The sequence below is a fragment of the Labrus mixtus genome, chromosome 24 (genome assembly GCF_963584025.1).
Source record: "Labrus mixtus chromosome 24, fLabMix1.1, whole genome shotgun sequence".
NCBI lineage: Eukaryota > Metazoa > Chordata > Actinopteri > Labriformes > Labridae > Labrus > Labrus mixtus.
Window position 1 is genome coordinate 7,084,612 of NC_083635.1, and position 13,546 is coordinate 7,098,157.

General features: G+C 41.1%; 1 protein-coding gene across 3 annotated transcripts in view; it reads left to right on the forward strand.

Annotated features, from left to right (window-relative positions):
* LOC132959389 (gamma-aminobutyric acid receptor subunit beta-3-like) overlaps positions 1–13,546 on the forward strand; it is a 44,856-nt gene that overhangs the window by 12,654 nt on the left and 18,656 nt on the right. For all 3 annotated transcript variants that reach the window (XM_061032341.1, XM_061032339.1, XM_061032340.1), the window contains exons 4-6: positions 4,594–4,814; positions 8,494–8,576; positions 9,188–9,325. In XM_061032341.1, coding sequence (XP_060888324.1) covers positions 4,594–4,814; positions 8,494–8,576; positions 9,188–9,325 — 442 coding nt within the window. The remainder of the gene's footprint in view (positions 1–4,593; positions 4,815–8,493; positions 8,577–9,187; positions 9,326–13,546) is intronic.

Genomic DNA, 13,546 nt, shown 5'->3' on the forward strand with positions numbered 1-13,546 from the left:
TCATTCATTCCCACCCTGGAAAAAAAAACAGTCAACCAAACCAATTGTTTTAGAGAAATAATCTCACAATCACCAATTGCTTCCTTATTTGCCATCTGAATTCCCTCTCAGGAACACTTTTTTGGGCTAACGTGCTGGCTAAGAATGCATGTAATAGAGGCTTTGAACATCATTTCACTTTTATAGGGTGCTCATTTATATCTCTTTAATTTATCTCCAGAAAGACGCAAAGAGTTTTAGGTAATTTTACTACTTTTTCCGAGGTGCTGGTCTACAGGGGGGAAGCGTAGCGCTGTGTGTGTGTGCATGTCTGACTGTGTGTGTATGTGGAGCTCCAAAATGCTGAAAAAGCAAAAACAGACTAGGACACCAATTTTCTGGCTTTTTGTGGCTTTATTGGAGAGATAGGACAGTGGATAGAGATGGAAATCAGGGAGAGAGAGAGAGAGAGAGAGGATAAAAATGACTTAGTGTCCTTTTAAAGGTTTTAAGGGGCATTCGCTTCGCCTAATATTAACAACTCGCGTACACTTTCACTTCCTGAGGAAGTTTGCATTAATAATTACAAGAAACTAGTTACAAATGATGAGGTTCAAGAACAAGCGGACCTGACTATTATTCTGAACTTTCTCAAAAAACAAAACAAATGGATGGATCTCTCAGCCGTGGCTTGCTTTGTGATGCTAAGATGCTAACCATTTAGCTGTATGTTAGCATTATCCTGACATACAGCTTCTCCAACACCAAGGCTGATTTAAAAATGTCATCTTTTCAAAACAAGAGCAAAAGAAATGTGAAGCCTTACACCAGCCCTGACGTTGTCATCACAGTACAGTCATACTTCCCTCATAAACCATTGCAGCACCTTTTTGAGTATCATAATCATTACATTTTTATGTGCCTCCATAAAAAGCAAAAATGAACGAGAACAGCTGAAAGGATTGGTTTTAAGGTGTCATAAAAAGATGACGGTTGTAAAGGTCATAACTGTCTTAACACCCGATATCTCTGATTTTATTTTCCACTGTGTTGGGTGCTTTGGCAAAACCAGAATGACTCCAAGCTTTTTGGGGCCATGGTTGCACCACCATAGATGTGTCATGGCTGAGTGCCAGTGATCTTTCCTGTTCATGCTGTGGGACCAATCTGGATCCTGTGCTGACTAAGATCTTCCTGTTCACATCTCTGTGTGCTAACCGAAAGTGGGAACAACATACATGTATTCATCGAGCACTCGCACCGAGTAGAAATATACACAGTAGATGATGAATCAACACGATGAAGATGATTGTATTTCATCCATCTCTATCTCGTAAAAATGCAAAATTTCAAATGTTTGCTTTCAAATACTAACAGTCAGACAACTATATATATATATATATTATGTAGCTACAATTTAACTATTTAAAGCATATGGTTTGAAACCAAAAACTGCAGCACCAATGGACATGTGTTCCTTTCCCGGTGCCAGCTTGTTGCAGGCCGGTTGCATTTTTAACACCACAGCGGGCAGAGGGGAGGTCGTGGCATTTCCTGAGAAAGAGAGAGAGGGATGAAGAGAGAGAGAGAGAATGACTGAAAGGTGCAGACAAAATGAGAAAACTGAGTAGATTATTAAATGTGCATGGGCATGCTGGGAGGGGCCCTGTCCTCAATCTTTGCTGCTGGTTTTTGCTTTGGTCGGATACAACTTGAATCAGGGCAAAACAAAGTTGTGATGCTAACCATTTAGCTGTATGTTAGCATTCTCCTGACATACAGCTTCTCCGAGGACCAAGGCTGATTTAAAAAATGTCATCTTTTCAATTGTCCTCTTTTTCACACTTACACAACCGGCCTTAAAAAAATGTTTGATATCCTCATGGCTGGACTTAGAGAATACTCCTTGCCAGTATTTATTTGGCTAGATACTGAATGGTGAGGGGTTTACTAGGCAGCGTATTTGCTAACACAGCAGTGGAGTCAGATGACGCAAATGCACACTGTGTTGGGCTGCTATGATGTCACACTATGACTATGGCTACCTCCGTCTGGCTTAAACTCCGCTTACAGAACAAGGGTACGGTTGGCTGTGGAAACGCAAGCAAGATCAGGGTTTACTGTACCGAACTGTACTGAACCATACCGGACCGCCTGAAAATGTGGGCGTGACCTCGCCCCACATGCTTATGCGCCAAGCGCCATGGACCAAGTACCATAGATTGTCCAAAAAGTGCTTGCAGAGTGAACAGTACAGAGTCTTCCAGCTCCATTTTAACATGCTAGCAAGCATCACAGTGACAATGCTAACATACTATTGCTTAGCAGGTAATAAATATTTATCAGTTTCTGCTCCTTTGATTGCCCTATTTAGCCTGCAGCATATGCTAATTAGGACTTAGCGCAAAGTACAGCGGTGGTTTGATGGTCATTTGGTTTTCTAAGATGGAAATTTCCATTCCCTAAAGCCATTCTGTTAACATGCCTATCATCTAAGAAAAACACTCATTACTCTGAAACTGGAACATGAGTTTACCAAAGCCAATCAGGATCTGGCATCCATTATTGAAGCAAAAACTGCCATTAAATGTAAGCTCCCACCATTGGTGAGCCGTACCCTTCCTGGTTCCTGCTGCACGCCTAGGTGTCATTGGTATTTTTCACACAACACAGTTGTCACTTTCTTACCCAGCGCTCAGGTTAATAATTATAATATTAACACTATTGATATAGCAACTTTAAAAACACAGGTTTACAAATGTTTTTGACATACAAGCAAAAGCAACATTATGTCAAACTACTGTATAAGAACCCCCAAAAAATAGCAAGCAAAAAAGCAAGCTTGAAAGCAACTTGCACCCATGTTAGTGCCACAGGATGTGTTGATCTTAAAATGAGGTGTGGTTGGGCGCTCAGGTGATGCATTCCTATCGTGACCACTCAAAACCTGGTCTAAAGCTTTAAAGTCTATCGCTGTGTCCAAAGCCACATACTTCATACTGCCTACTACATTCTCAAAATGTATCTACTGCATTCTAACCCGTATGTTAGCAACATGCGATATACTTCCTGTCCAAGCTTAGTTCAATGAGCTGGCATCAAGCTAGTGCAGCCGTCGGCCCATAAATAGAATGCAACAACAATGTGCAAACATTCATTACTTTTTGACTATTGTCTGGCAATGTTTAATTGTATTTCTGCAGAGATTTTTTATTTTAAGACGCCAGTTGGATAGCTGGCAAGCTACGCGATTGGAAAGTCTGAGAGCCGCAGTGCATTGTGGGGCGGTTTAGTATGACGAGGGGTCTCCCGTGTCGCACTTTAAAACTCTGGTGTATCTACTATCCATCCAGGTATTTCTTGCATACACAACATTTTGGGACGCTGCCTTAGGCAAAATATGTCCCCGCTATTGAGTAGGCGCATTCCTGTAAGAGTTCACAACACAAATCTGCTCCGCACATTACATCAACAGCAATGTTCCACTGCTCTGTTCAATACCAGTGATACATTGAGTTTTATAATTGGGCAGAAGGTTGGCTATTAAAGTTGATACATGTAGGAGCTGAGTTTTATTCATGTTGTGCCCAAAACACACCTACAGTATGAATAACCAAGAGACTGATTTCAACCTCTTTTAACCCGCAGATCATGCGCCGCTTTACTAGCTAAATGTAGTCAGACACTCCCTAAATCATTCAATGCTATATGCTATCGATCGTGCAATTTGGATTGTTCAAATAGGCCCCATAAAGCTAGCGGATTGACATAATAAAAGGAGAGTTTACCAGTATTAGCAAACACCAATAGCTTATTTTAATACCAGTAAAGCTGTAAGAAAACCCTGAATATAAGTATTGGTTTAAAGTGACACCATCTGTTTTAACAACCAGCTTTTGATTATGTTTAGGGAATAGGGAAATACAAATTACACTCATGAACAGGGAATAACATCTGAGGATAGTTAAATAAACTACTTAAGGCATTTATTGCATTTGAGTCCCTTATGGAGAGAAAACAACAGAGCTTTGTACACAGAAATCTGCATAAAAAACCGACTGGAACACAGTTGAGATAATTTCACTGTCATTTGTAAAGTGGAAACCTCAAGAGACGGCCTTTTTGATTTAAATGAAAAAGCAGCACATGCTTAAAAGGCTTTTTGGCGCCATCACAGGTCAACTTTGACTTCATGAATTACTGCATCTATTATGGGAATACACTACTGTTCATATATCTGATGACATTTTCCATGAAACTTTTCACTGACGCTCCATGAGTCAGTCTGCCCACACACTTGTTGTAAAATTGCACATTACTGTATTGGTTACTGTATTCCAGGAGGGGTGGCACCAAGCACTTCGGAGAATTTGGCTGCAGAGCATGAACCACTTGGCCCGCACTCCTTCCAGCTTGTAGGATGCTGTCATGTCGTATAAATATTAGGAGCACTCACAGTGGGGATCAGGCCGAGCAAGCATTTCAGAGCTGTTAACATTTGCCTTGGAGGTTTGCAGGAGACTTGAAGTGCCTAATATTGTTATTAGAATACATGTTGTGTGTTTTGGATGTTGCCTATTCTTATTGTGTCTTTTCTTCTGCTTGTATCCATAGGACTACACGTTGACCATGTATTTCCAGCAGTACTGGAGGGACAAGCGTCTAGCCTATATAGGAATCCCCCTCAACTTGACACTAGATAACAGGGTTGCCGACCAGCTCTGGGTTCCTGACACGTACTTCCTGAATGACAAGAAGTCTTTCGTCCATGGAGTTACGGTCAAGAACCGAATGATCCGCCTGCATCCAGATGGAACAGTTCTCTACGGCCTCAGGTGAATTTTGAAACGCATGGTCTTTTGTAAACATGTTTGTTCTTAGGTTCTTCTTGCTTTGGTACTGTGGGCTGCATTTTCCTTAGCATTGTTAGCTGCTTTGTTTTTCATGCTCATTTTCTTCAGAAAAAGCTCATTTTGACTCTGGCCTGACCGATATATTGGCCGATATCGGTATTAGGAAGATCAAATGTTTTGACTGGTGATTAAATCTTGTAATATCGATTCATATCTGCGATAAAAGCAGCCGATACCGATTGTCACTTGATATGCCAATATCGACCCAAATTATATGCTGGTTGATAAATCGGTCAGGCTCTAGTTTTGACGGCTTATAAATCACTGCACATTCATTTATCTCTACAAGTAAAGGAAGGAAGAGAGAAGGGACACTGAGATATTCCGAAAGTATTAAGATGTATCAAGTTTTTACTCTGCTTTTAACTTTTAAATGACAAAATCCTGCCTTGCTTGAATACTCATGGCAACACCTTTGAAATAGTACCCCCCAAAAAAGACAAAAATGTATAACTTTTGTTTTAATCAATTAACCTGTTGATTTTTACCATGTTTTAAAGCTTTCGTACATTGAAATATATGTAATCTGAATATATTCTAAGTGTTATTTATATACCATGTTTCCTGGTATACCGCCTCAGTTGAGTTCATTTATGTTCCTCCAGTAGACATGTGCATTGTTCGAGCCATGCATCTGAGTGAATCAAAAGGTCAAATGTGTTCTAGGTTTCGCAGTTTCAAGTTAATTCTACGTGTTTAAAGCCCTATTACGGCACCACAGTCGGCCAAGCTGGGAACTTGGCAGTTGTCTGCTGCTGGCCGCTGAACAGCCAAAGGATTATGTGCGAAGCTCAAGGGCACCCTTGCATTTATTTTTTTTTAAGAAGGGGAGCATAGTCAGAGATCACCATTGAAGGGAAGTGACAAACACATTTTGGGGCGTTAATGCTTTGTCGAGCCTGCAGCTGGTGTTTGATATTTGTTCCATAAAGCCCTTTGGTATGAATTTCTATTGATCTTTTCGACAAGGTGGTTTAGAAGAGTAAGTGCGACCTATGAATATGGATGCATGCTTTGAATTAAATGAGTGCAAAGCAAAAAATTGGGTGTGTGTTTGCAAGCATATACTTGCATGCTTGTGTTTCTACCAGTCTTCATACTTTACACTCATACAGCCATGCTTGATTATGCAAGTGGAGTTCATAGCACTTAGCCTTGTGGGCTACTTATGGGATACTCAATGCTTTCAACAGATCAAAGGGAGAGGGAGACATGTGACGCGTTGTTTGTGATATGAGCTGTTACATAAATGTATGTCAGGTAAGGCTTAATATCATGCAGAATACGGATTCATTTGAAGGTTTTAAAGAACACACATTTATTTAGTTGAGCTGGTTAGAATACTAGAGATTGGACTTCCTTCAATTTTCTAAATTTTTTGATTCATCAGAAACTGTAGAATATGGCAGATAATTCCATAAAATCGGCATCGGAAGTGCCAACAGCATTGTTCTTTTTAATTTACAGTACTTACATTTTAACTGCACTATAGTATATGCCAAAAAATGCCCCTTTTCAAAACTTGACACCAAAAAGGCTGCCAAGTTTACAGGTTATGACTGAGGTATGCAATAGGTCTAAGATATAAAGAAGGAGGTCATCTGCATACAGCATCTCTTTGTGCAAAGGTCTCCTTTTACGAGTCAACACAGCAGCAGGGACAACACTGGCAGAACGTTTTAGAGACATGCTGATGCCAAGTCCACAATTACCCACATCTGTATGACTGGCATGTCTGTCAAACTAGCTAGCAACATATAAGTTCCATTTTAGAAGTCGATGTGAAAACCAGCAAAACTGTTACACTTCAAAGAGTGACCCTGGAAACTGGCGAGTTTTAGCCTAATGTGTTCATGGCTGTATTTTTTAAGTTTATTAAATACATTATATTATATTTAAGGACTTGTTCAGTGGTCACTGGCTGATACAACTACAACATCAGCGGACACATTCGGCTGAAAATCGCCAGTTTACTGGGTCAACCGTTTCACCAAAACACTGGGTCTGTTACGACAATACACAGAGGAAAATGTTGGAGAAATGGAGTGGGGACAGTGCTGACTTTAAAAGCTAAAGTATACCTGTAGGGTAAAGGAAGCTACATGGCTACCTACATTGGTCGGACAGAACGTTGATTTTGCAAAGATTTTGATGCTATTGAGAGACTGAAAGAAGGGTAAGCTAGCTTTGAGCTAATAGTGCAATTTAAGCCCTGATATAGTTTGATTGGTTTGACTCTATGTTAGGAAGGTTAGAGAGAAGATCTTAAAAGAAATGGGTTTCTTCCTATTCAGGAGTGTACACATTTGTTAGAATAAGAGAGAAATATAAAATATGGGCTCGACCAATATGGGACTTTTGGGTCCTATACCAATATTAGGGAGAGATAAAAATCCAATACCGATATATTGGCCGATATCTTTCCCTGATCTATCTTCGATCTGTATAGATAGATAGATTGGGGCAAATCTGTGATAAAATTAGCCTTTACTGATAGTCACTTGATATGCTAATATCGGCCAACATTATCGGCTTTAATAATAATCGATATGCAAACTCAATATCAAAAATTAAGTAATTTAACCTTGTAAATGTAGGACTTTAATCTTGAAAAAAAATACTTTAACATTGGCCCCAATACTCTGAGTACATGTTAAACTGCCTCATGAGTACAAGATAGTTTCTCATGCCCACCAGAAATGTATCTTTTTTTTCACCCATGTCCTCTTAAGGACTCTGTACACAATTTCTTCATGTGAAAGGTTGCTCATGTAAAGGGAAATCCAGGGTGTATGCAATTATAACAGTATTTTTTGTATTTCTTGCGGACTTGAATGTTTTGCTGTTGTAATTTCAGCTGTATAATATCAAGTAATGAGTTTCCACAGCCTCATCTGAGTCTTTACTAAATCACAACATTCAGTGGCTAACTGCCAAGCAGCCGGCTTTTAATCAGGCCAGACTTAGCCTAAATCATTTTAAATTTGCATTTCTCGTCGCTGTTTATTTTAACTGTCTGAGCATCATCCGTTTTGAGCTCATACATCTGATAAACAAAGGGATACCTCCTCATGACCCAGTTCAGATGAGCAAGCACTAAACTCTGCCAAAATGTGTTGCCTTAATATGATTTTTTATGTACAATCATTTCACTTAATCACTGTATGGAGGGTTGCCAGTTTTGTTGAGGGAGACAGTAATTGATTTAAAAAAAGACAGAGTGTACTGCATGTCTATCTGTGATCTATAGTATCATTATGAATACAGTAACATTGTCAGCATTTTACCTTGGAGCTGCCATCATCGTATTTTAAGATGCTTTTTGGCTCCGGGAGGATGAAGCCAACAGAGGAGGTTAAGTGTAAAGACAAATGGACTTTCAGTTTCCTTTAAGGATGATAAGACAAAGTCAAATGTTCACAACTTAAGGATGCTATCTAATTGCATTCCCACATTACCTAATGTTGTTTTCTGTCTGCCTCACCCTTGCTTACTAACTTCTGATCAATGTTCCTTTGAATACAATTTGTATAAATCTCAAAAGTCTAAAAGTATCTAAATTTCCTCTCTTGCATCCTTTCTTGTGTCTATTTTTTTAAAGGATAACTACAACAGCAGCATGTATGATGGATCTCAGGAGGTATCCCCTGGACGAACAGAACTGCACTCTGGAGATAGAGAGCTGTAAGTAAAAAAAAAAAAAAAAAAAAACACCTATTGCCTGTGCAACAAAATATCAGCACGGGTTATGGTTTCTCAACAACCCATCCAGAGTGCGGCTTCGCGGCTCACTTGAGCCTTTTTTGATATGTGACTGATTTACACCTGATACATCCGGCACACTATCGCTCTGCTAAAAAGGATTACAAGGATTAGGATTATAACGAGACACAAGGATCCTGTCGGCTGTTGGTGTCCTTGTAGGTTAAGTTCATCTTTAGCCACTTCTTAAAACACGGTTTCATGATGGGATTTCGGCTGAAATCTTTTCTAACAGTTCGTTTATTATATCTGTTTTGAACGGTTTCCAATAAAGCCAAAAAGGTGCCTTCAAGGATAAGATGGTATTTCGGCTATTTTGGAATTATTTTGACATTTTTGTGAACTCAAGTGGACCTATCAACTGACTTGCTTTCCAAAGCAACGTCTGGTTCTTGGAAGCAACTTCAAACAATTTCTTTTCCAAATGACAGCCCAGTTGGATGGTAAGCAACGCTGCATATCTTGGTCTCCAGTGATGGGTTAGACAGATGGTTTACACCTTGGTGAATGTGTGTGTGTTTCTCCTCGTGCAGATGGCTACACCACAGACGACATCGAGTTCTACTGGAAGGGAGGCGAGTCGGCTGTGACCGGGGTGACGCGGATCGAGTTGCCTCAGTTCTCCATTGTCGACTACAAGTTGGTGTCCAGAAATGTAGTCTTTTCCACAGGTAAATACTCTCCTGCAATGTGCTGTTTGCTAAGCTTTACCCTCCACCAACAGAATTCCCAAACACAGGACATACCAAAATATAAAATCTTTCAAATTAGATTTAGTTCATATCTAGTGTCAATTTCTGTAAAAAAAAACAAAAAACAAATTAGTGCCTATGTCAGATCTGTTGATCTGAAATCCTCAGAGCCAAACCTGTGTTTGTCCGTGGTTCTAATTGGGTTGATGTGAGGAAACGTGAAGCCTTTGAAGCGTCCCCTAAAGTAACAGCAGTTGATGCAGTGATGCAGCAATGATATGCTGTCAACCTGCGGTGATTTACAGAGCAAACTGTGTCCGTGTCAGGCGGTCCCTGACCCTGAAATGAACGCCGAGGGTGTCCCTGGATTTATTGGTTTGGCTAGCATGCGGACATTAGCCAAATGTCGCTGTAGCAATCATTCAACGCAATAATTCTAAGTGACCATGGACGATGAGGTCCATTATACATCTGGGGCCTGGAGAAGTGGGTATACTCTGTCCAGCAAAGGATAACAACATATGCTGCAAACAGTGACAGTGACACTTCAGTTGGAGTCATGCGCTTGTATCAGTGAGCATGTGTAGCGCAGGCTAAGCTGCTCAACTAGCAAGATTGCAGAGAGTTCATGGACAGCCTTTTTTTTAAGCAAGTGTTAGCATTGATGTAATGTAAACGAGCACATGAACTGTTTTTATCCTGAAACGTCTGCATATTTAGTTTTTGTCTGTTTAGCCCATTTATGATCCAATCAGAAAATTCTCGATCTTCTGTCCTGATTAGCGCGTCGGTGAAGAAGAAAAACATGGGCAGTTATAATATGTCTTATTTGGCACATCATCCCTCCCCTGCTTTAGTCCTCTGGACTTTTTTTAAAAAAGAGAAGCATATGCTAATAGAAGAAAGATGTGCACTGCATCGTGATTAATTGGTGTTGTGAAACACATCAATCAAGTGTTAATTATAGCCACACGACGGACCTTTCCTGTAAAGCTTTCCATCTCTTGGGGCGGTTAATAAGACGACATGGTGACGCGTTAACACAGTCAAACATGATCATATTTCATGCTGGTATTCACGTGTGTTGCTAATTAAGACAAGTGCAGAAGATTAATTAGTGTATCCTGATCTATGCAGAGAACTTTGTTTTTGATATGTGTCATGGACCCGGCTTGTTAATTAACCAGATTTGTTACCTATACGTTAAGACCTAGATATGGAACTTTATTGACGCTCCCTAAACAAACTGCCATATAATCAGGTCAGTGGAGACTCGTATAGAGGGGCAGCTTCTCCACACCCGGAGTGTGTGATATGTATCAATACCATCATTTCTCATTAAAGCCATGCAGGGTATACACTCCATCCCGTCTCTATGACAACAGCCTGTTGACAACGGCCGCTGTATGACCAACACTGCTCTGCTAGGTGGACACGGGGCCTAAGGGTGTATCTGAGATTCAAGGGGCTGCAGCTACAGTGACCAGCAACAGCAATGGACGTCCATTCAATTAAGTGTGCAGAAATGTATCATGAGGGTGCAATGTAACCTTTTGCACACAGCGCACAGTGTACAGTACATGTGGTGTCCCTGGAACACTTGCATGTGATTCACACATACAGGCAGAGTGCACTTGTTTTTGAAAAGTGGCATGTCCCCTGCGGGTAGTGGCTATTAAAGTTTAGTGTCCAGTGATCTTCTCTGTGCTCCTGGCAGGATGTGTGAAGCGCATCAAAAGGCTCCCCGCAAGCCTCGCTAATGACCACCATTCCTCCATTACATGTGCCACTAGCCAGCCTTTAATTTCCTCTTCCTTTTTTGTCTTTATCCAATCCCTTCTTTCCTTCTCAGTATCTCTCTCATCCACTGTTTCATCTTGTACTCCCCCCTCCCTCTTCTTCTTTAGTGTATCATTTCCTCTTGCTTGTAAGAGGTGTGGCTGGATGCCAATTACCCTGCTCTCTGACAGAAACAGCCCAGCATTCAGGGCATCATATATTCATGCAAAATGAGGCACACGCCATCAATTATTCACCTCTAAGCATACAAACAAACTCTGCCTGTTTGTGTGTGTAAATAGACTATCTGTGTCCTGCCTGACCAGACAGCGTTGCAGTGTAAGGTTACATTAATTGTATGCATTCATCACAGTCATATAGCTGTTGATTAACTTGACATTGTTGATATGGCCGACAATTTTAAATATTCAATTTCTATGCATATTTTTGCGACAATTTGACAAAACCGTCCTTGGAAATTTCCTTTCACATTTGCGGGTTTTTAGAAAACAAGAAATGCTTGGTTAATAGCGTTTCATAATAGCCATGAAAGTCCAATTTTCTGAATTAGCATAACACCGCATACACAAATGACAACGTCCCGTCCTTGAAGAATGCTCAGCTTTTATTTGAATGGTGATACAGCAACAGAACTCTCCTTGAACTCATGATGTATCAATTACATACTTATTAATCCCTAAGGGGGGAGATTCTGGTTTTCACTCTGTTAGTGAGAGACATCTCATATTTAGGTCCACACCGGGACTTGTATGTCCCTTCACATTTCATTGAAGAGCTTGTATCCAGGAGTTACAACACAGTGGGGAAAATGGAGGAATTGCTATTGAGAAAAGAGCTTCTAATCTCAAACCTCAAACCATGCTGACTTGAGCTGCTTATAATGGAGCTGACAAAGACAGTTTCTTGTATTTTTGGTTTCCATGGGGCGTAAAAACAACAGAAAAAACCTTGGATGTGGCTAAACCAGACAGCCTTAGAATGAACACACATTGGGTCAGTGCCTCCGTCAAAGACAGGTTTTGTCAGCAGATCAAAACTGCCAGTGGTTACAAGCACAGTCTCTCATGCATTACAAAGCGCAACTGCAACACCCTGTCATGAGGGCGACAAAACTGACAAAGAAACCAGACAAATAGAGAGACAGCACACCTCCCACACTTCACGACTCCTGTCTACCCCAGACGGCCTCCCGGACTCTACTAATGAACGGTAGCATCCACTCAACTTTCATAATCATCTCTGTATTCCATCTCTTCTCTTCTCTTCTTTGTCCCTCTCCTCCTTGGCCTCACACATGGTGTTCCACCCACTCGCGCATGTTTGATGTAGCAGTTACAGCCAGTACAGTTCGACACCCACACAAGTGAAACCTCAGCCTCCGCTTTTCTTAAACCACTTCTGCATTTGCCACCGCTCAGATTTAGGCTGGAGAAGCAGCCATTAAAGGATGCGTCGAAATAAAGTGAATGGGATATTTTAAGACCCGAGACAATCTGTTCTCATATTCACACTGTAATGAAGTGAATGTATAAAGTGTGTTGACTTTGTTCACTGCTGCCAGACAGTTTACCATAAGCAAACTATAGAAGCATCATCTAATGTGAGGAATACGGAATAGCATATATAAAATTCATGCTTTACCGCTAACCAGCTTTATTATTTGGTTGGAAATGAGTTGTTTTTGAGTTTCCTAAATATCTCTGTTGTTTTTTTTACTGTCTGTAATCAAACATAAAAACTACCCGAGCTAGCAGCTGAACTACCGGAGCTAGCAGCTGAACGACCGGAGCTAGCAGCTGAACTATCAGAGCTAGCAGCTGAACTACCAGAGCTAGCAGCTGAACTATCCGAGCTAGCAGCTGAACTACCGGAGCTAGCAGCTTAATTACACAAGCTAGCAGCTGAACTACCCGAGCTAGCAGTTGAACTACCCGAGCTAGCAGCTGAACTACCCGAGCTAGCAGCTGAACTACCGGAGCTAGCAGCTTAATTACACGAGCTAGCAACTGAACTACCCGAGCTAGCAGCTTAATTACACGAGCTAGCAGCTGAACTACCCGAGCTAGCAACTGAACTACCCGAGCTAGCAACTGAACTACCCGAGCTAGCAGCTGAACTACCCGAGCTAGCAGCTTAATTACACGAGCTAGCAGCTGAACTACCCGAGCTAGCAGCTGAACTACCCGAGCTAGCAGCTTAATTACACGAGCTAGCAGCTGAACTGTCAGGGCTAGCAGCTGAACTGTCAGAACTACCCGAGCTAGCAGCTGAACTACCCGAGCTAGCAGCTTAATTACACGAGCTAGCAGCTGAACTACCCGAGCTAGCAGCTGAACTGTCAGAGCTAGCAGCTGAACTACCGGAGCTAGCAGCTGAACTACCCAAGCTTGCAGCTAAACT